Source organism: Mandrillus leucophaeus, unplaced genomic scaffold (genome assembly GCF_000951045.1).
Source record: "Mandrillus leucophaeus isolate KB7577 unplaced genomic scaffold, Mleu.le_1.0 Scaffold577, whole genome shotgun sequence".
Classification (NCBI taxonomy): domain Eukaryota; kingdom Metazoa; phylum Chordata; class Mammalia; order Primates; family Cercopithecidae; genus Mandrillus; species Mandrillus leucophaeus.
This window is the reverse complement of record NW_012106219.1, coordinates 798,222-818,829: the sequence shown is the minus strand read 5'-3', so window position 1 is coordinate 818,829 and position 20,608 is coordinate 798,222. Positions and strand designations below refer to the sequence as shown.

Genomic DNA, 20,608 nt, shown 5'->3' with positions numbered 1-20,608 from the left:
AGTTTTGCATTTAAAATATCTTTTATTGAAATGTAATACACATATGTAAAAACCTGTGTATCAAAAGGATACATTCTAACAAAAATTCATCAACTGAACTTAGTTATATAACCAGCATCCAGATCTGGAAACAAAACATTGTCAGCAACACATAAGACTCTCTTACATGCCCTTCCAGTCACCATGGCCTCCTCACCACCACCACCAAGTGTGTTCAATATTATTTTATCTGATAGTTTGAAACGTTTTCACATCTGGCTTTTTAAAGTGCTAGTTATACAAAATTAATTGATTCTAGTTTCAGCTTTTCTGGGAAACATTTAAGGGACAAGAGCCAAAGTTAGGGTAATTTACAAGCCAGGTGATCAGTCCTGAATAATTGAGCCTTGTGATTTGCATTTTGTTCTTTAAACACACTTTGGGTTAAACATTTCATGTAGAATTTCAAACTGAGCTCAGTGTGGAAAGAAATAACTCTGTAGGAAATTAAACTTTTCTTTTTTGAGGCTAAAAGAAAGAAAATGGTATTTTTTAAGAATAAAACCATGTAATAAAATTCTGACTACTTTTACATCATATTTATTTACTAGATTATGATGTGTTCCATGTATGGCATATGCAAAGTGAAGAATATAGACCTTAAATTCAAAATCATCGTAACAGCATACAAGGATCTTCCTCATGCTGTTCAGGAGGTAGGTAATTTTCCATAGTAAGTTTTTTTGATAAATCCGTATCCATAACATAGGTAATTTTATTCATTAATGAGATCATATATTCTGACCTTATTTTGTAAATTCACAAATGAAAATTGTTATATTATTTATTTGTAACTTAAATAGAATTGGAAAGATAAGGCAAATAATGAAATTATCCATATCCATATTTTTTAATAAAGTTAACAAGTAATACTTTATCCCTGTAATAGGCAGGTATTTGTAATAAACTTGACATGAGTCATAGAACATTAGATATTCTTTGAAGTTATTTGTATTAGTTTATAGGAAAAGCCAATATAAATGCAGCCTTGCAAATAAATAATAAAAATGTTCAGTATAAACACATTTTGTGTTTCTGGTTTACCTTCCCTTTAGAGACATAGTAGTAGTAAAATATACTTGGTATGACATATTTCATATTGTTTTGTGGAAAGTGAGTTGTGGGATATTTTTCCCATTTATTATTGGAGTTTTCAAAAGTAATACAAACCAAGTCATTTTTGTTTGTATGTTTGAAGTTATTTTCTAAATTCAATCATTTTAATTGTATATATCAGAGGCATCTGATATAACCTCTGTGTTTTTACCTAAAATTTGAGTGAAATCTATCACTAAAATATAGTGCCTTTACTAAATGTCTACTTCTTGCAATTGAGTAATGCATACTTAAACCCTTATAGATTGGGGGGAATACCAGGAGGTACAGGCCAGAGAATGTAGTCCAAATATTGATACATAATGTTATTGGCTTTCGCTCAGCTCTGGCCCTTTGATTCCCTTTGATCATGCTTTCCATTCTACTAGCCTGTCTACTCCTGTCTTCTTAGATGGCCAGCTATTCCATCTGCTGCTGCCTGGCTATTTCTCTCAATCATTCTGTGACATTTCACTTCTCGGAGAGCAGCTATAATCCAAGCCTAAGAAGTAATTTTAGATTATTTTTTTCTTTTATAATATGTGCTTCTTATCAGTCAAAAAGTATTATAAACTATTAGAAAAGAAAATCTAAAGGTAGAAATTTTAAAATTCATTTAACAACTAAATTTTACTTTTTTTTTTTCCTACTATTCTTTCTCAGACATTCAAACGTGTTTTGATCAAAGAAGAGGAGTATGATTCTATTATAGTATTCTATAACTCGGTCTTCATGCAGAGACTGAAAACAAATATTTTGCAGTATGCTTCCACCAGGGTAGGTCGAAAGTATCCTTTGACTGGAAAAATCTAATGTAATGGGTCCACCAAAACATTAAATAAATGGTCTACTTTTCTGTTTTTGCTCTAGCCCCCTACCTTGTCACCAATACCTCACATTCCTCGAAGTCCTTACAAGTTTCCTAGTTCGCCCTTACGGATTCCTGGAGGGAACATCTATATTTCACCCCTGAAGAGTCCATATAAAATTTCAGAAGGTCTGCCAACACCAACGAAAATGACTCCAAGATCAAGGTGTGTGTTTTCTCTTTATGGAAGTAGTAAAGAATGAGAGGGCGATTATTTTGATCCAAGAATAAAAAATATAAAGCTTTCTTCATTTCAAATAAGCTAGACTCTTGAAACTCTATTTGCTTATTTAAGTAACATAATAAGAATATGGAGAGAAAGAAAATCTATTTACTTGGATGAGTTTACACATTTACTTACCAGATTTCCTGACTGTTAGGGTATCTTCTTTTGTAAACAATTTGAGAACCAGTTTGGTTATATGTTTCAAAACACTTTCATATTTTTCTAAGTAGCTAATCTGCTAAACAAAGCAGGTTACTTTAGGTTGAGTACTTTTAGTTTGTAGTTTATTGGATGTCCTGTAAATTTTGCTTCCTGTGGATTTTGTTCATTTTGCTTGTTATATTAAATGTAGATTACTGTCAATTAAGTCTTTAGAGGTCCATCCCTAATCCTGCTGGCAGCCACTTTACCACTTTACCTTGGGCAGGTCTCTGTCTCTACTTCACAAGGGTGCTGTGGATCAGGGAAATGATGAGTATGAAGCTGTTTTAAATGCTCAGATGAAAGGTGGTGTGCAACTACAAATCATTATATTATCTTCCACATCCAACCACAAGTGCTCTCTGGCTTTGAAGTGCTTCAATTGACTAATTATATGTTATCACGGGCTATTTGAAACTGACTTTATTTGTGTAAAGTAGGAGGCAGATTAGCTAGTATAGTTAATGTAGTCTCATCTCAGAAATTATCAGCCCATATGGTTGTACCTAATGGGCAAGAAAAGGGGAATATGTTGGCCTTTCAGAAAACATTTGGATGGTATATTTAATTATTTAAGTAGTACGTACTCATTATAAAAATTTCAAACTCTACAGAAAAATATGAAGTGAGAAATAATTGGCAATATGATACAAATGCTCTCATGTGCCTCTGTATCATCCTTTATTTATTTGGTGTTCTTGTAGTTGGATATCTGTGTACTGATACCTATTACTTGTTCTAAGCTGCTAAGATGCCACGTCATGTCTATTTAAGAAAATTTACATTGTTCCATGCCACTATATGAAAATGTATACTTAGGTAGTTTTCTTTAATAGTGATAATTAGTCCATATTATGGTGATAATGATGGCTACTTGCTGATCCTTAGTGAAATAAATTCTGTGTTGGTATTCTTTAGCAAGAAAGTCACATTCTGAACATCCTAACTAATAAATCATTGGCCAGGCATTAGGAGAGCATCTTAACACTACCTAGTACATTTAGGTGTTCTGGTTAATCAAATATTATATGTAGAATCATGGCCACTTATCAAGGAATTAGAGGACAAAAAATTCTCTATATTCACTAGTTCCGTGTTCATGTTTTCAAATCTTTGTTGAGTCATGTCAGTCTAATGATGTTCTTCAGATTTATTATCAAGAACATAAATTATATGGTTCAAATAAAGACAGACTAATAAAGATTTCTGACTCCATATATGATATATGATAGCCTTTACTATATCAATATAGAGGCTAATTAGAATTCTGATTATTACTTAATATTGTAAGTTTTTTCCAAATATTACTTGAATTTTAAATGAGAAAATATGAAAGAAATTTGATAACTTACCCATTGATTTACAAAGAACTCAGTAGGAGTAAACTTGAAACTTTCCTTTGCCCTCCCTAAATATGGGCAATAGCAGAATATGTTCTTGCAGACTTATAACTTTTGCTGTAAAACTAAGAGACTAGGTGAGTATATGATTAAATGGGCACTGTTACAATAATTCCCAAATGAATATAGTTTGTCAGTAGTTCTAGGGTAGAGGTAACCTTTAATTTAGTATTCCTAATAGTTCAGAATGATGTTATCTATGCTCGTCTCTGCAAAATTGTATATGATTTTTTATTACTAATTGGCATTTCATCTTAACTTGACAGAATCTTAGTATCAATTGGTGAATCATTTGGGGTGAGTATTTTCTTTCTATGAAATATAATAGTATGCATTGTAAGTATAAAAGAAATTAAAGCTTTCTATAATTCGAGTTTCTAAATGTAATTATTCAAACACCTCATCCAGGCATATTGCATAGAAATTTATGAGAGAGATATATATATATCATACTCCTAATCTCAAATCATACTCCTAATTGGTGAACTTCAAAACTTTTCTAAATAATCATTTGAGATTATATAATACATATATACATTTGTGTATATACATACATATATACGTGAGCTGTTTTTGCTCATAACACTTCTGTCACCAAATGTGTAAGATTTTTTTCTCACACAAATCTTCAACTCTCTGGTGTTCTGCAGTTCAATTCAATTCTGACACTAATTACTCAGAGTCAGCATCAGACTCCACAGGTTCAAGGCTCAGTCCCACAAAACTGGTCTCACTGCAGACACCAGTCACAAGCGTCAGGTCCCCAGGCTACACCACACTTCCTTCTGACTTGGATACAAAGTTGGGGGGTTCCAGTAGTGCCTCTTCCTTACAGGTTTGATCCATTGCCAGAACTACTCACAAAACTCTGGAAAATATTTTACTTACTATTATCAGTTCATCATAAAAGATACAAATGAACAGCCAGATGAAGAAGTATTATATAGGCTGAGGTCCAGAAGAGTCCCTAGCACAGGGGCTTCTGTCCCTGGGGAGTTGGGGTGCACCACCTTCCTAGCACTTAGACATGTTTACCAACTCCAAAGGTCTCCCAACCTTATTGTTGAGGGGTTTTTATAGGGGTTTCATTATGTAGGCATAATTGGTTAACTCAATCTCCAACCCCCTCCCATCCCTGGATAGAGGGTGGGGCTGAAAGTTCCAAGCTTCTGCTCAAGACCTGGTCTTTCTGGCAACCAGCTTCATCCTAAATTAGCTAGGTATGCACTAAGTATCACCTCATTAGAACAAAAGAGGGTCCCATTACCCTTATCACTCAGGAAATTCGAAGGGTTTTAGGAGCTCTGTTCCAGGAACCGGGGACAAAGAACAAATATCTCTCTATGATACCATGTATGTATGTACATAACCTCACAGGAATTTTATAAAACAGTTTTGAAATGCACTCATTATGAGTGTGATTTGAAATGAGATACTCCAAAATGTAAGCCCGATATCCAAATGTCACCAGCCTGTCCCTGCCTACTGGTCTCCTTCCATACATATGCACTTTTTGCTTATCCTTCCTCTCAGACTTCTCAGACTTCTAGGATATTCTTTTTCTGGTACACTGATTAGGAATTGTTTACATGAGATCCTGCCTCAATGAAAGTGGCAGGGCTTCATTCTAGGAGATCCAAGGGAAAGCTTTGCTTTGAAACATTTATTCTAGGCTGCAAATCTACAACACTAGTTGGCCTTCCATTAAAGTCACTAATTCAGCAGTCCCATATTCAGTATGCATTACTATTAATATGTTGCACCATCTCCACTCCCCTGAGAGCTTATATTTTCAATTTTTTTATTTTTATTTTTAGAGACAGTGTCTCCCTCTGTCACCTACTTACCGTAACCTCAAACTCCTCAACTCAAGCAGTCCTCTCACCTTAGCCTCCCAAGTTGCCAGGACTATAGGCATGCACCACCATGTCCAGCTAATTTTTTAATTTTTTGTAGAGACAGGGGCTTGCTATGTTGGCCAGATTGGTATTGAACTCCTGGCTTCCATGATCCCCTGTCTCAGCCTCCCAAAGAGCTGGGATTACAGATGTGAGCCACTGCGCCTGGCCAGAGAGCTTATATTCTTATAGGAATGCGAAGACTGCCTATATTATGTATTGCTACATAATACATTACCCCCAAACTTAGTGACTTAAAACAAACGTTTATTACCTCCATTTCTGTGGGTCAATAATCTAGGCATGACTTAGCTGGACCAGAGTTTCTCCAAAGTCTGTGATCAAGGTGTCAGCAGGGGCTGCAGTCATCTCAAGGCTCCACTAGAGGAGCATTCACTGGCAGACTTACTCAAACGGCTGTTGGCTGATCCTCCATGCCTGTTGGTTTCTTGCCCTTGGGCCCCTCCATAGTGCTACTTGCTACTCACAACATGGCAGCTTGCTTTGCCCAGAGCAGGGACTCTGAGGGAGGCAGGGAAATAAAGAGCAAGAGACGGGTAGATGGGTCACAGTTTTATTGTAATCTAATTCTGGAAATGACAGCCCATTACTTTTGGTATATTATTTTGGTTAGAAGCAAGACAACAGTAGATCTAGCCTACACATGAGGGGAGGAGGATTACACAAGGAGGTGAATACCAGGAGGTGGGGTCATTGGGAGCCATCTGAGAGGCTGCCCACCACACTGCCTCAAGTAACTAGGGAGAAGTAAAAGTTTGTATGCCAAATGACCAAATGTTAAAATGTGTGTTACAAATAGTTCATGATGGGCTGCAGCTGTGAGGCTTTACAAAGGAGCTATGGGACCTTATAAGGACAGTTGGAGCTGGCTAGGTATCACATTGTGGTCTTCAAACATTTTTGCTTGCCATAACCTCTAAAATAATTGGGAAAAAGTTGAATGTACTTCCATATCTTAAAGCTGATAATTTAAAATATTATACATTTAATAGCAGCATGGGATTTAGTTTTTGTTAAATTGTATATGTGCTCCAGATAGATTTACCATCAAAACCTGTTTTGAATTTAATATTGGGAGAATTCACTTATTTAATTTTTGGAAAATAAAGCATAATTGGCAAAGCTAATTCTCACTGTTGAATCTATCAGTCAAATCAGATATAATTTCTATCAGAAAGTCTATATGACTTGTCAACATAATACCCACAAAGTGAATCAAAAATTATTATTCGTTGAACACATCATCTCTTATCAAATTCTTGTGACCTTCCCTCTGGTTATGTAATAGCCTAAAAGAAAAAAAAAATGACAAAAGCAAGTTTCCAGAAAGCTATTCTGACTTGCCTACTTCTGAAAAGTAGTCCTGTATAGTGGGTCCTGAAAATGAGGAACCAGCACTTGCAGAGTAAGCAGTTGCTGGAGGAAGAATGTGAGATGCATGGGAAAAGACAGGAGGATTTACAAAGAGTGGGTGTTTAATTGGGGAGGGAATTAGGTAGTTATTCTGATTTTTAGATATTTCATATATTTTATTTGGTCCAATGAAGCAGAAAATTAAAATGAAGTGATTACCTCTGCCTGATTTTTGACACACCTCAAACTATAACTTGAGGTTGCTAACTACAAAACACTGGCACTTAATGATTTAAAGTAAAGAATTATGTAATTTGTAGACTTCTGAGAAGTTCCAGAAAATAAATCAGATGGTGTGTAACAGCGACCGTGTGCTCAAAAGAAGTGCTGAAGGAAGCAACCCTCCTAAACCGCTGAAAAAACTACGCTTTGATATTGAAGGATCAGATGAAGCAGATGGAAGGTAGGAACCATTTTTGAATGTTTTCCAGTAACTGAGATGGTCATCTGGGGAATCCAGAGTCTTAGCACTGCTCCTGACTTATACCACTTTCTTTCATGCCAAGTTTATTTGGCAGCTGTGAGAATGACTCAAAATAATAGATATGAGGGTAGTGCAAAGTTAAAAACACCTTACAAATTGTGTACCAACATGCAGTGAAGATAACTAATAAACCCTGATCTTTTTTACAAAGCTATTCATAAAATTTTGTTATTAACATTAAATTTAAAAATGTTTACTCTTTAAAAATATTAACCACTATGTTTTGTAAGAACCACTGAAAAAATATATAGCATCATAAATTTGTGACATTTATGTTTTAGATGGTTAGTTTTTAAGTTTTAAAATTAAAAGCTACTCACTAAAATAATAGCATTAAAATAAGGCATCGAAAGCGTCAGTTACTGGAAATTTGAGTTTTCCTTTTATAAATACACATGAAATGTTTTACATTTTTTTAAATCTGCAGTAAACATCTCCCAGGGGAGTCCAAATTTCAGCAGAAACTGGCAGAAATGAGTAAGTACTTATTTCACCTTGTGTAAATTAAAGAAACAATTGTTTACACTGCAGGAAGTCTTTTCATTCTATAAAAGAATGTATAATCTCTTCCGTTGGCAGGTTTGTTTATGCATTTAAAATATAATTCAATCAAGATTATATTATGTACCTACAAACATTTGTGGATTAAATGTATGATGCAAAGTGAAGGTCATTTTTACTCTTCCTATGATCTTTCGTGCGGAAAGACTAAGAAGTGAAACATTGCTTGACCACATTCAACACAAATGGCTACAGTTACAAAATATGTTAGCAGAACTACAAAGAGGAACTACTTAGGAGTATTAGATATAGGGAAAGGCTTTATAAACTTAGCATATGTAAACATCATCACCCTTATTTAAGGAATAACCTTTGATTCTGCCATTATTAAACTTTCCTTATTTGCAAATCTTAAAACAATTTCAAACAAAAGTTTCCATTACTGGATATCAGAATTTTAATAAAGAACACTGTGTCATTTTTCAAGTTATACAGAGTGATATAATGTTAGGGTAAGTGGAATTCTATTCAAAACTACTCTGAGACTAGAAAAAAAATTAATCCAAGTATAGTAGATGGAAGGCACATCAGGAAAGAGAAAAATGTTGACTGACTACTAGTGAGTTGTCTTAGGTAGCTATGGTCGTGAGTGTAACATTTCCCGGTATCTGCTGCCAGACCCATTGATAGGAAAAGGAACTGGGATTTTGAAAGAAGACAAATATTCAGGAGATAGGTGTTAAAACTATCGTTCCTAGGGCACAGGACACACTAATGAGAACAATACCAATTAAAATGAGAGGCTTTCTTTTAATACATCTTTGTAGATACTAACTTTGAAAACAAGATATTTAAAAGAATTTTTTTAATGTATTATTTTTAAAGTGTAATTAAAAGGAACTAAAACAAAATCTTCTAGTTATAAACGAATCTCTTTTTGGATTTTATGTCAACTTCTATGTTCCTATTTTAACTTTTAAATAGTTGTGTCTTTTCCCCTCTGTACACGAAAATAGACAAGAGGCTTATAACCAAAATCAGGCCTTGAAGACATAAGGAAACATTTTGGAACCCACAAATATGCACTTAAAAAGGAGCTGAAAGCTGTAAAAACATGTGTATTTTCTTAGAGAAGAGTTCAGTTGCTATAGTTAGTACATTTCCCAGTGACACACTTAGCTATGGTGGCGAGCTTCCTCTGCCAGGCCAAAGTTCAGGACCTTTGTACATCTACAAAATTGTGAAAAAGCAGCCAGAATTTTAACCCCTGAGGCTAAGGCATTTCTTTTTCTTTTTTTTTCTTTTTTCTTTTTTTTTTTGAGATGGAGTCTCGAGGATGCTCTTCAGCTTTTCTTAAACAATTACATTTAGGAAAGATCATCATACAATGCTGGATTGCCCAGAATGAAAGGGCATTCCATTTTTCCAAATATGCTTCTTTATAAAGAGCTCATGCCTACCTCTAAAATCAAGTTAAGAATTTTTAAGAAATTTAAAATAAGTATCCTGGCTTTGTCTTTATTGTAATTCATAACATGCTTTTAACATGGCCATGCCCTGGGTAGGCATGATGGCTCATGTCTATAATACCAGCACTATGGGAGGGCAAGGTGGGAGGACTGCTTGAGGCCAGGAGTTCAAGATGAGCCTGGGCAACATAGCAAGACCCCATCTTTACAAAAAAATCCAAAATTAGCCAGGCATGGTGGCATGTGCCTGTAGTCTCAGCTGCTGGAGAGGCCGAGGTAATAGGATTGCTTGAGCCCAGAAGGTCAAAGCTGTACTGAGCTGTGATCATGCTACTGCACTCCAGCTTGGGCAACAGAGCAAGACCCTGTCTCAAAAAAACAAAACAAAACAAAACAAAAACTCTATGCCCAGTTTAAATGAGCTATGATCTGATGTATTTGCAGTACCTGCAAGGCATCTCCAAACATAAGGGAAACTATAGCTTTGTAAAGAATACCACTACTCACTCTGGCATATTCGGTCTGGGCCAGCTGAGTATTCTAGTCTGCTGAAGTATATGCCAAGCATCAACCACCTCATATCTAGAGTAGTGGCCTGCAAAATGGGGCATACCTGGAAGTATGCAAGATCATCTTTTGGGGTACATAAAATAGAAGTTCTATTTATCTCATTTTAATGTTTGCTTGGGGTATGTGTTTTATAATTTGTACACGCATACATATTTTTGTGGTACAGGCTTGGAAAAAAATTTACTCACAGGGATATATGATTTTTAAAGATTTGGAGACCACTGCTTTTTTGAGGGGGGGAGTTTTTTTAAATTGATATATCATAGTTATACATATTTTAGGGGTACATGTGATGTTTTGATACATGTACACAATGTGTAATGATCAAATCAGGGTTATTGGGATATGTATCACCTCAAACATTTATCTTTGCATTGGGAACATTACAATTCTAGCTATTTTGAAATATGCGATAAATTATTGTTTACTGTAACTCCCTACAGTACTGTCAAATACTAGAATGAAGACCACTGCTTTTTGCAAGGTCCTGAGCGCCATCAGTTTGACATTAGCATCATATGTATGGCAGCCACTTGCCAGCTTACCCAGTACCACCAATGCTGTTAACAGTTCTTCGTCCTTTTTCCAGCTTCCACTCGAACACGAATGCAAAAGCAGAAAATGAATGATAGCATGGATACCTCAAACAAGGAAGAGAAATGAGGATCTCAGGACCTTGGTGGATACCGTGTACACCTCTGGATTCATTGTCTTTGACAGATGTGACTGTGTAACTTTCCCAGGTTCTGTTTATGGCCACATTTAATATCTTCAGTTCTTTTTGTGGATATAAAGTGTGCAGATGCAATTGTTTGGGTGATTCCTAAGCCACTTGAAATGTTAGTCATTGTTATTTATACAAGATTGAAAAATCTTGTGTAAATCCTGCCATTTAAAAAATTGTAGCAGATTGCTTCCACTTCCAAAGTAAAATTGCTGTGCTTTATGGATAGTAAGAATGGCCCTAGAGTGGGAGTCCTGATAACCCATGCCTGTCTGACTACTTTGCCTTCTTTTGTAGCGTATATGTGATGTTTGCTCTTGTTTTTATTAATTTATATGTATATTGTTTTAATTTAACATGAACACCCTTAGCAAATGTGTCCTATCTTCCAAATGCAATTTGACTGACTGCTCATTCACCCAAATTATCCTGAACCCTTCCGCAAAAATGGATATTATTAGAAATTAGAAAAAAATTACTAATTTTACACATTAGATTTTATTTTACTATTGGAATCTGATATACTGTGTGCTTGTTTTATAAATTTTTGCTTTTAATTAAATAAAAGCTGGAAGCAAAGTATAAACACATGATACTATCATACTACTGACACAGATTTCATACCTCAGAACTTAAAAGAACTGATTATTTTCTTCATCCAACTTATGTTTTTAAATGAGGATTATTGATAGTACTCTTGGTTTTTATACCATTCAGATCACTGAATTTATAAAGTACTCATCTAGTACTTGAAAAAGTAAAGTGCTCTACCAGATCTTAGATATACAGGACCCTAACACAGTATATCCCAAGTGCACTTTCTAACGTTTCTGGGTCCTGAAGAATTAAGACACAAATTAATTTTACTCCATAAACAGACTGTTAACTATAGGAGCCTTAATTTTTTTTTCATAGAGATTTGTCTAATTGCATCTCAAAATTATTCTGACCTCCTTAATTTGGGAAGGTTTGTGTTTTCTGTGGAATGGTACACGTCTTCCATGTATCTTTTGAACTGGCGATTGTCTATCTTTTATTTTTTTAAGTCAGTATGGTCGAACACTGGCATGTTCAAAGCCACATTATTTCTAGTCCAAAATTACAAGTAATCAAGGGTCATTATGGGTTAGGCATTAATGTTTCTATCTGATTTTGTGCGAAAGCTTCAAATTAAAACAGCTGCATTAGAAAAAGAGTCGCTTCTCCCCTCCCCTACACCTAAAGGTGTATTTAAACTATCTTGTGTGATTAACTTATTTAGAGATGCTGTAATTTAAAATAGGTAGCTTCAGCTAGCTTTTAGGAAAATTACTTTGTCTAACTCAGAATTATTTTTAAAAAGAAATCTGGTCTTGTTAGAAAACAAAATTTTATTTTATGCTCAATTAAGTTTCAAACTTACTATTTTGACAGTTATTTTGATAACAATGGCACTAGAAAGCTTTACTCCCTTTCATCATTAATTTCTGCATGAATATCATACAAATCAGTTAGTTTTTAGGTCAAGGGCTTACTATTTCTGGGTCTTTTGCTTCTAAGTTCACATTAGAATTAGTGCCAGAATTTTAGGAACTTCAGAGATCATGTACTGAGATTTCTTAAATAATGCTTCAGATATTATTGCTTTATTGCTTTTTTGTATTGGTTAAAACTATACATTTAAAATTGCTATGTTACTATTTTCTACAATTAATAGTTTGTCTATTTTAAAATAAATTAGTTGTTAAGAGTCTTATTGGTCTGATGTTGTGTTCTTTGTATGAAGTACACTAGTGTTCTCCTCTCTATCTAGGAGAAGATAGATAGAAGATAACTCTCCTAGTATCTCATCCATTCTCAGCCTTTAAGGGGCTCTATATGCTAGAGATCTTCAAATTTATTTCTTCAGCCCTGATCTTTTCACAGAGGACAAGGCTCTTATAGCCAACAGAACTCTTGATTCTACTCCCCTCTACCCAATGTCTCAAAATATAAACTAAAATCAAACAAAAGTCTTTTTTTTTTCTACCCTGGTCGTTCTCCATTTCACGTATCAAGTCAACAACTTAGGAACCATCTGTTAATTCTTGTCTGAACCACTGCTGAAGACTTGTAACTAGTCTCCCTGTTCCCTTTCTTTCTTGTCAAAATCCATAAAGAACAAAAATGATTGTTTAAAAATATAAATTGATTCACATTGCTCCACTTGAAGTACTTACCAGGAATTATAAAGCCCCTACTGACTTCCCATCCTCATCTTGTAGAATTTTCTCCTTGTCACTGTGCTTTAGCCACACTGAACCTTTTTCTTTAAAATACCAAGCCTATTCTTACTTTAGGCTTTTATATTTCTTCCTTCTTCTGCCTAGAATGCTCTTTTCCCACAATTTTGCAAGCCAGTTCCTTTGTCTTTCAGACCTCAGCTCAGAGGGCTTCCTTGACCACCAAGCTAAAATCATCACTTTGTGTTATATCATTGTCCTTCAAAAGTGCAACAGCATCCATCTATCACTATTTCCCACCATCTGAAATTGTCTTTCTTGTTACCTGTCTCCCCATTCCTAGCCACTCCCCACCCCAGATTGTAGCCATCAGCCTAGCTATTCTTTTTTTTTTTTTTTTTTTCTGAGATGGAGTCTTGCTTTGTCACCCAGGCAGGCTGCAGTGCAGTGGTGCGGTCTCCACTCACTGCAAGCTCCACCTCCCAGGTTCATGCCATTCTTCTGCCTCAGCCTCCCGAGTAACTGGCACTACAGGCACCTGCCACTATGCCCGGCTAATTTTTTGTATTTTTGGTAGAGATGGGGTTTCACTGTATTAGCCAGGATGGTCTCCATCTCCTGACCTCGTGATCCGCCCGCCTCGGCCTCCCAGAATGCTGTGATTACAGGTGTGAGTCACTGCGCCCGGCCTAGCTATTCTTATTGACCACTTTAGATCTAGTACCTAGAAGGTCCATCTGTAGAGGAAAAAACAGAATATATGTTTTCCATATTTTTCCAAGTATGTGAAAACAAACAACACTCTCTTCCTCTTTTAAAATGCCATGTACTAGTATCTACTGTATTCCAGGCACAGCTGTAAATGCTAGAGCTGTAACAATGAATAAATAAAACTAAAATCCCCATCCTTGCAGAACTGACTTTCTAGTTTCAGGCAAAGAGAGCAAACGAATGAATAAATGAGGAATACATAGTATGTGAGATTGTATTAAAGACTGTGGAGAAAAACAAAGCAAAGAGAAGGGCAAGGAAGGCTGGTAGGGAAAGGAGTTTTAAAATTTAAAAGAGAGTGGTCAGGGAAAGACTTGAGTGATATTTGGGCAAAGATCTGAAGGAGACAAGAGAGTGAGCCAGACACAAACAGGAGTCAAACATTCCACGGAGAGAGGGAGGAGTATGTCTGGTATGTCTGAAGAACAACTAGGAGGTCACAGTAAAATGGGCCTCAAGTATCTCTCTTCGTCTAATGCAAAGTATAAAAGGCCTTTGTGTATATTACAAGTCTATAATCCTTTATCTGTAGTTCCAAAATTGAGAAAGCTTTAAAAGCCAAGTGATTCTGTGTGTTTTATGCCAAAAGTCATATGGCATCAGAACCATATGTAAACTGGCACAGAGCTATTTATAATCTTTATCATACTTGGAATATTCTCTTGGAATACTCACTGCAGAAATATTAATATGTTTGATTGGGAGCTAACCCAGACCCGCCTTAGGTGTTATGTATTATTTGGCATATGTACCATATTATCATTCTAAACTCCCTCAAAATTATGAAACCCATCTGGCACCAAGGGTTTCAGACAAGGGATTATCTTAAATGTATATGATTTCTCAAAAACATGGCAGATGAAATTCTTTCCTTCTGGAACAGCGACACGTTTGTTCCTGAAGGAAGAAAGGCAAAGTGTGCGGAGCAGGAAAAGCAGCAAGCATATCTCAGTAGGCTGTATTTATATTGGGCAGGAATCTTAAATGAAATGCAGTGTCTTAGGTCACATCAAAATCCAGCAGCCTAAATTACACTAAAAAATTTTGTCTGCATGGCAGAGAATTGTTCACTTCTAGAGATGAATTTAGTATTCCAATGAATAAATACTATAATAAAAGGGGCAAATTCAAAATAAATTTTTTTCTCTTTTTTTTTTTTTTTGAGATGGAGTCTCACTCTTGTTGCCCAGTCTGGAGTGCAGTGGCACGATCTTGGCTTACTGCAACCTCTGCCTCCCGGGCTCAAGCGATTCTCCTGCCTCAGCCTCCCGAACAGCTGGAATTACAGGAGCGCACGACCACACCCGACTATTTTTTGTATTTTCAGTAGAGACTGGGTTTCGTCATGCTGAGCAGGCTGGTCTCAAACTCCTGACCTCAGGTGATCCGCCCGCTATGGCCTCCCAAAATGTTGGGATTACAGGCGTGAACCACTGCACCCGGCCTATTTACTTTTTCTTTACAGCTTTCTAAAGGTACAAATGGCTGGGAGGAAACTAGTTATACTATTTCTATTATCATCTGGATGATTTCATAGAAACTTGCTTTTAGAAGTATATTTTTGTTCCTCATTTTAGGGCCAATATAGTATACACAGCATAGGTAAAGTTTCAGTAGAGTTTTCCTTTGGACTAAATAGATATTTTACAGGACAACTCAAACCTTGTCTCCAGAAATATTAAATTTCTACCATAGGTGTAGCTTCTTAAATAGAAATATATTATGGTAGCACTGTATAATGTCTACATGAGATTAAAACAAGCTCTTTTAATACACAGTAAGCATAGTCATCCATTCTCAATACTTTTTTGTGTGTCCATTATCTTGGGACTATATATATTAGTACTGACATATGACAATTGTCATCTTAAATAATGACAATATGAAAGGTTAAATTTATTACACAGACCAACCTCAGTTACTTCCTAAATACAAAATGTTCTTTTTAACTGAATTTACTGAGAAAATTGGTAAGCTTTGTATTTCTATGTGTTTTGACAAAGGTTGAATTAAAAACAACAGTAAGATTTGATCTTTTCCTTTCTCTTCATGATTCTCCCAACTCTGTTGATGTAATAAAGGGGGGGGTGCATAATAAGATAGTTAAGATTATAGTTAAGATAGTTAAGATTGTAATTGCCTCTTTTCATTATTCCTGGTTAAGAATCCAGCCTCTAAATAAAACTCTCCATGTTAAGGTCCAGAATGACTGGCAATTTACATGAATTATAGCCTGAAGAACATACTGAACATTCTTAACCTTTGTTTTTTAAAACGAATTCCATGGCATCTTCACAAACCTCTACCAGCAGATGAGGGCACTTCTTCATTCCTATAAAACCTTAACCTTTCTCTGTGTAAATTAGTGGACAATTATTTTAGAAGCACTAAAACATCGACTTCCTTGTGTGAGCAAGAGAGGAAACAAAACTTTTGGGAAAATCTAAGATAAACTTGGGCAAAAAGAAAAGAATCCATTACTTTCTAAAGTAGTGTCCTTATGAAAATGTACCTTTTCTCTCACATATCACTAAGGTTCTTCCAACACTCATCTGTTAGAAGGAAAATTTTAAAAGGGGATCTTTTTCCTTCCCATAGGAGTGTCAATGGCAAGCCTATCCTCAAAGACCAGAAAGAAAGCATGTTTTTTCAGATAGATGTACCCACACCCAGGACTCATCTGTCATCTCTCAGATCTAAAACTAGCTCTTCTTTATTGTTTGGTGTCAGAAGTTTTAAGGGCTAAACCACTAATTCCCATTCTTGGCTGAACATCAAATTACGTGTGGAGCTTTTAAAATGTACTGAATTTGGGCAGGGCGTGGTGGCTCATGGCTGTAATCCCAGCACTTTGAGATGCCAGGGTGGATGGATCACCTGAGGTCAGGAATTCGAGACCAGCCTGACCAGTATGGTGAAACCCTGTCTCTACTAAAGATACAAAAATTAGCTGGGCATGGTGGCGTGTGCCTGTAGTCTCAGCTACTTGGGAGGCTGAGACAAGAGAATCGCTTGAACCTGGGAGGCAGAGGTTGCAGTGAGCCGATATCACACCACTGCATTCCAGCCTGGGTGACAGAGCAAGACTTGGTCTCAAAAAAAAAAAAAAAAAAAAAAAAAGTACTTAATTTGGGCCAGGCATGGTGGTTCACGCCTGTAATCCCAGAAATTTGGGAGGCTGGGGTGGGTGGATTGTGTGAATCCAGGAGTTCAAGACCAGCCTGGGCAACATGGTGAAACCCTGTCTTAAAAAAAAAAAAAAACTAGCCAAGCTTGGTGGCATGTGCCTGTAGTTCCAGCCACTTGGGAGGCTGAGGTAGGAGAATTACCTGAGCCTGGGAGATAGAGGTTGCAATGAGCCAAGATCACACCACTGCACTCCAGCCTGGGTGACAGAGCAAGACCTTGTCTCAAAAAAAAAAAAAGAAAATGTATATATAATACACACACACACACGTATATATATAAAACACATACACACACAGTGAATTAGAATCCTCGAATCTATACCCTGTGAAAGTCCCACAGATTGGCCAGGCGTGATAACAGTCCTTTATCACCTATGTCTTTTGCAAATATTTTCTCCCAGTTTGTGGCTTGTCTTTTCATTCTCTTCATTGGGTCACATCACTTGAGGTCAGGAGATCGAGACCAGCCTGGCTAACACAGTGAAACCCTGTCTGTACTAAAAATACAAAAATTAGCCAGGCGTGGTGGCACATGCCTGTAGTCCCAGCTAGTTGGGAGGCTGGGGCAGGAGAATTGCTTCAACCCGGGAGGCAGAGGTTGCAGCGAGCCGAGATCGCGCCACTGAACTCCAGCCTGCTGGGCAACAGAGCAACACTCTGTCTTCTGTCTTTTAAAAAAAAAAAAAATCCATAGATTATTCTGTTGTGTGCAGAGACAAGACACATGCAAACCTACACAAAACAAAGCTTAGGGAGCAAAATAGGATAAGAGTCCAGAGTAACAACCTATACTCTGGCAGTATGCCTACTGACCCATGGTGGAGTGTATAAAGGGTAGTCCATTTTTCATCCCCAGGTAAACTCATCTGTTCCCCTTTGAGTGTTCCAATTTTTATATGAAACGAGTTCACAAAAGAAAAAGGCACTGAGGAGCTTGAGAAGACCCTGTCAGAAATAAGAAAAAGGAAGACACTGTGAAGCTATAAAAGCCTAGTCAGCTATAGCTAGCACAGGAAGGAGAGGGAAAGCGACCAAAGAAACAAAGACTGTGGTTGCCTAATGGCCAGAATGGATGCTATAGGTACTTGCCATGTTTGCATGTTTTTTTGTTGGATAAAATAACAAACTTAGCAAAAAATGAAAACAAATGGTATAATGCTACTTTTAAAATAACAACAGAATAAAACTATATAGTTTTAAAAACAGGATTCTGATTTAGATCTAGAGACACTCAGAGTCTTTGCCTCTACCAGATAAAGTCTGAAGAAAATGGTTAAGCAATTTGTTAAAGAGAAACTCTGTCCATTTACTGTTGCTATAACAGAATAACTGAGGCTGGGTTAATTCGTAAATTGGAGGAGTGTATTTGGCTCATGGTTCTGATGACTGGAAGCTTCAAGATTGGGCAGCTGCATCTGCTGAGGACGTCGGGCTGCTTCAAGTCATGGTGGAAAGTCAAAGTGGGGCAGACATGCACAAAGAGATCATGTGGTGAGAAACCAAGGTCGTTGAAATCCCCTTTTTTTAAGACAGAGTCTCATTCTGTCACCGGGCTAGAGTGCAGTGGTGCCAATCTCAGCTATACTGCAATCTCCACCTCCCAGGTTCAAGTGATTCTCCTGCCTCAGCCTCCTGAGTAGCTGGGATTATAGGCGCCTGCAACCATACCCGGCTAATTTTTTGTAGTTTTTGTAGAGATGGGGTTTCACCATGTTAGCCAGGACTGTCTCGATCTCCTGACCTCGTGATCCGCCCGCCTCGGCCTCCCAAAGTGCTGGGGTTACAGGCTTGAGCCACCGCGCCTGGTCAATTTTTTGTATTTTTAATAGAGACGAGGATTCACCATGTTGGCCAGGCTGGTCTTGAACTCCTGACCTCGTGATTCACCCGCCTTGGCTTCCCAAAGTGCTGGGATTACAGGTGTGAGCCACTGCGCCCAGCCTGAAATCCCTTTTATAACAACTCAGTCTTGGGAACTAATTCAGTCCCAAGAGAACCAGAACCCACTCTTGCTGGAGGGCATTAATCTGTTCACAATGGATCTGCCCCCAGGACCCACACACTTCCCACTAGGCCCTACCTCCCAACACCACCGCGGTGCGCGGTGGGGATCAAATTTCAATATGAGTTTTGGCAAAGGACAAACCACATCCAAATCAGAACAGAAATAATGGATTCAAAATGTGACCCAAAGAAGAGAATGAAAAGACAAGCCACAAACTGGGAGAAAATATTTGCAAAAGACATATCTGATAAAGGACTGTTGTTACCCAAAATATACAATGAACTCAAAACAATTTAAAAAAAGATTTAAAAATTGGCTACCGATCTGAACAGACGCCTCATCAAAGGAGATATGCAGATAGCAAATAAGTACATGAAAACATACTCCACATCATATGTTATCAGGGAAATGCAAATTAAAACAAAAATGAGAATACCCTGTTAGAATGGAACACTGACAACACCTAATGCTGGCGAGGATGTGGAACAACAAGAACTCTCATTCACTGCTCACGGACAGGAAAAATGGTACAGCCACTTTGACAGTTTCTAGAAAAAAAAAACAAAACCCAAACAACAAAACATATTCTTAACATATAATCCAGTAATCATGCTCCTTGGTATTTACCCAAAGTAGCTGAAAACTTATGTCCACACAAAAACCTGTACACAGATGTTTATAGTAGCTTTATTCATAATTGCCAAAACTTGGAAGCAACCAAGATGTCCTTCAGGAGGTGAATGGATAAACAGTGGTACATCCAGGCAATGGAGTATTATTCAGCACTAAAAAGAAATGAGCTATCAAGCCACGAAAAGACTTGTGGAAACTTAATTGCATACTATTAAGTGAAAGAAGCCAATCCAAAAACGTTATATACTGTATGATTCCAGTGATATGACATTCTGGAAAAGGCAAAACTATGGATAGAGTAAAAAGATCCATGGCTGCCAGGAGTTAGGGGCAAAGGAGGAAGGGATGAACAAGCAGAGCTCAGAGGATTTTTAGGGCAATGAAACTACTCTGTATGATACAGTAACGATGGACACAGGTCATTATACATTTGTCCAAATCCACAGAATGTGTACCACCAACAATGGACGCTAATGTAAACTATGGACTATGGGTGATAATGATGTGTCCAAGCAGGTTCATGAGGTATAACAAATGTACCACTCTGGTGGGGGGTGTTGACAGCAGGGAAGGCTGTGCATGTGTAGGGACATGAGGCATAAGGGAAAACTGTGTTTTCTTCACAATTTTGCTGTGAACCTAAAACCGCTCTACAAAATAGTCTTCAAAAAAGTCACCTTGCCAATAAAGAGCAGACAAAGGCAATAATATGAATAATAATTAGGTTGTTTATAAGCTATTTGTGCTCTAGGGTGGTTTTTACTATGAGACTTTATCTGAGTAACTGCTTTATGAGAGTATAATATATCCAACTGATTTATGTGCATCTAAGATACATGAGGTTGACATTTTATAATTTTGCTGCTGTTTGGGGATTAAAAAAAAAACCCCAACACATTTG

General features: G+C 37.0%; 1 protein-coding gene across 1 annotated transcript in view; it reads left to right on the top strand.

The window, feature by feature from the left end:
• Positions 1–12,644, top strand: part of RB1 (retinoblastoma 1) — a 198,301-nt gene extending 185,657 nt beyond the window's left edge. The window contains exons 20-26 of the mRNA XM_011998626.1: positions 591–695; positions 1,798–1,911; positions 2,005–2,168; positions 4,096–4,126; positions 7,422–7,564; positions 8,073–8,122; positions 10,775–12,644. Coding sequence (XP_011854016.1) covers positions 591–695; positions 1,798–1,911; positions 2,005–2,168; positions 4,096–4,126; positions 7,422–7,564; positions 8,073–8,122; positions 10,775–10,848 — 681 coding nt within the window. The 3' untranslated portion in view covers positions 10,849–12,644. The remainder of the gene's footprint in view (positions 1–590; positions 696–1,797; positions 1,912–2,004; positions 2,169–4,095; positions 4,127–7,421; positions 7,565–8,072; positions 8,123–10,774) is intronic.
• The last annotated feature ends 7,964 nt before the right edge of the window (positions 12,645–20,608 follow it).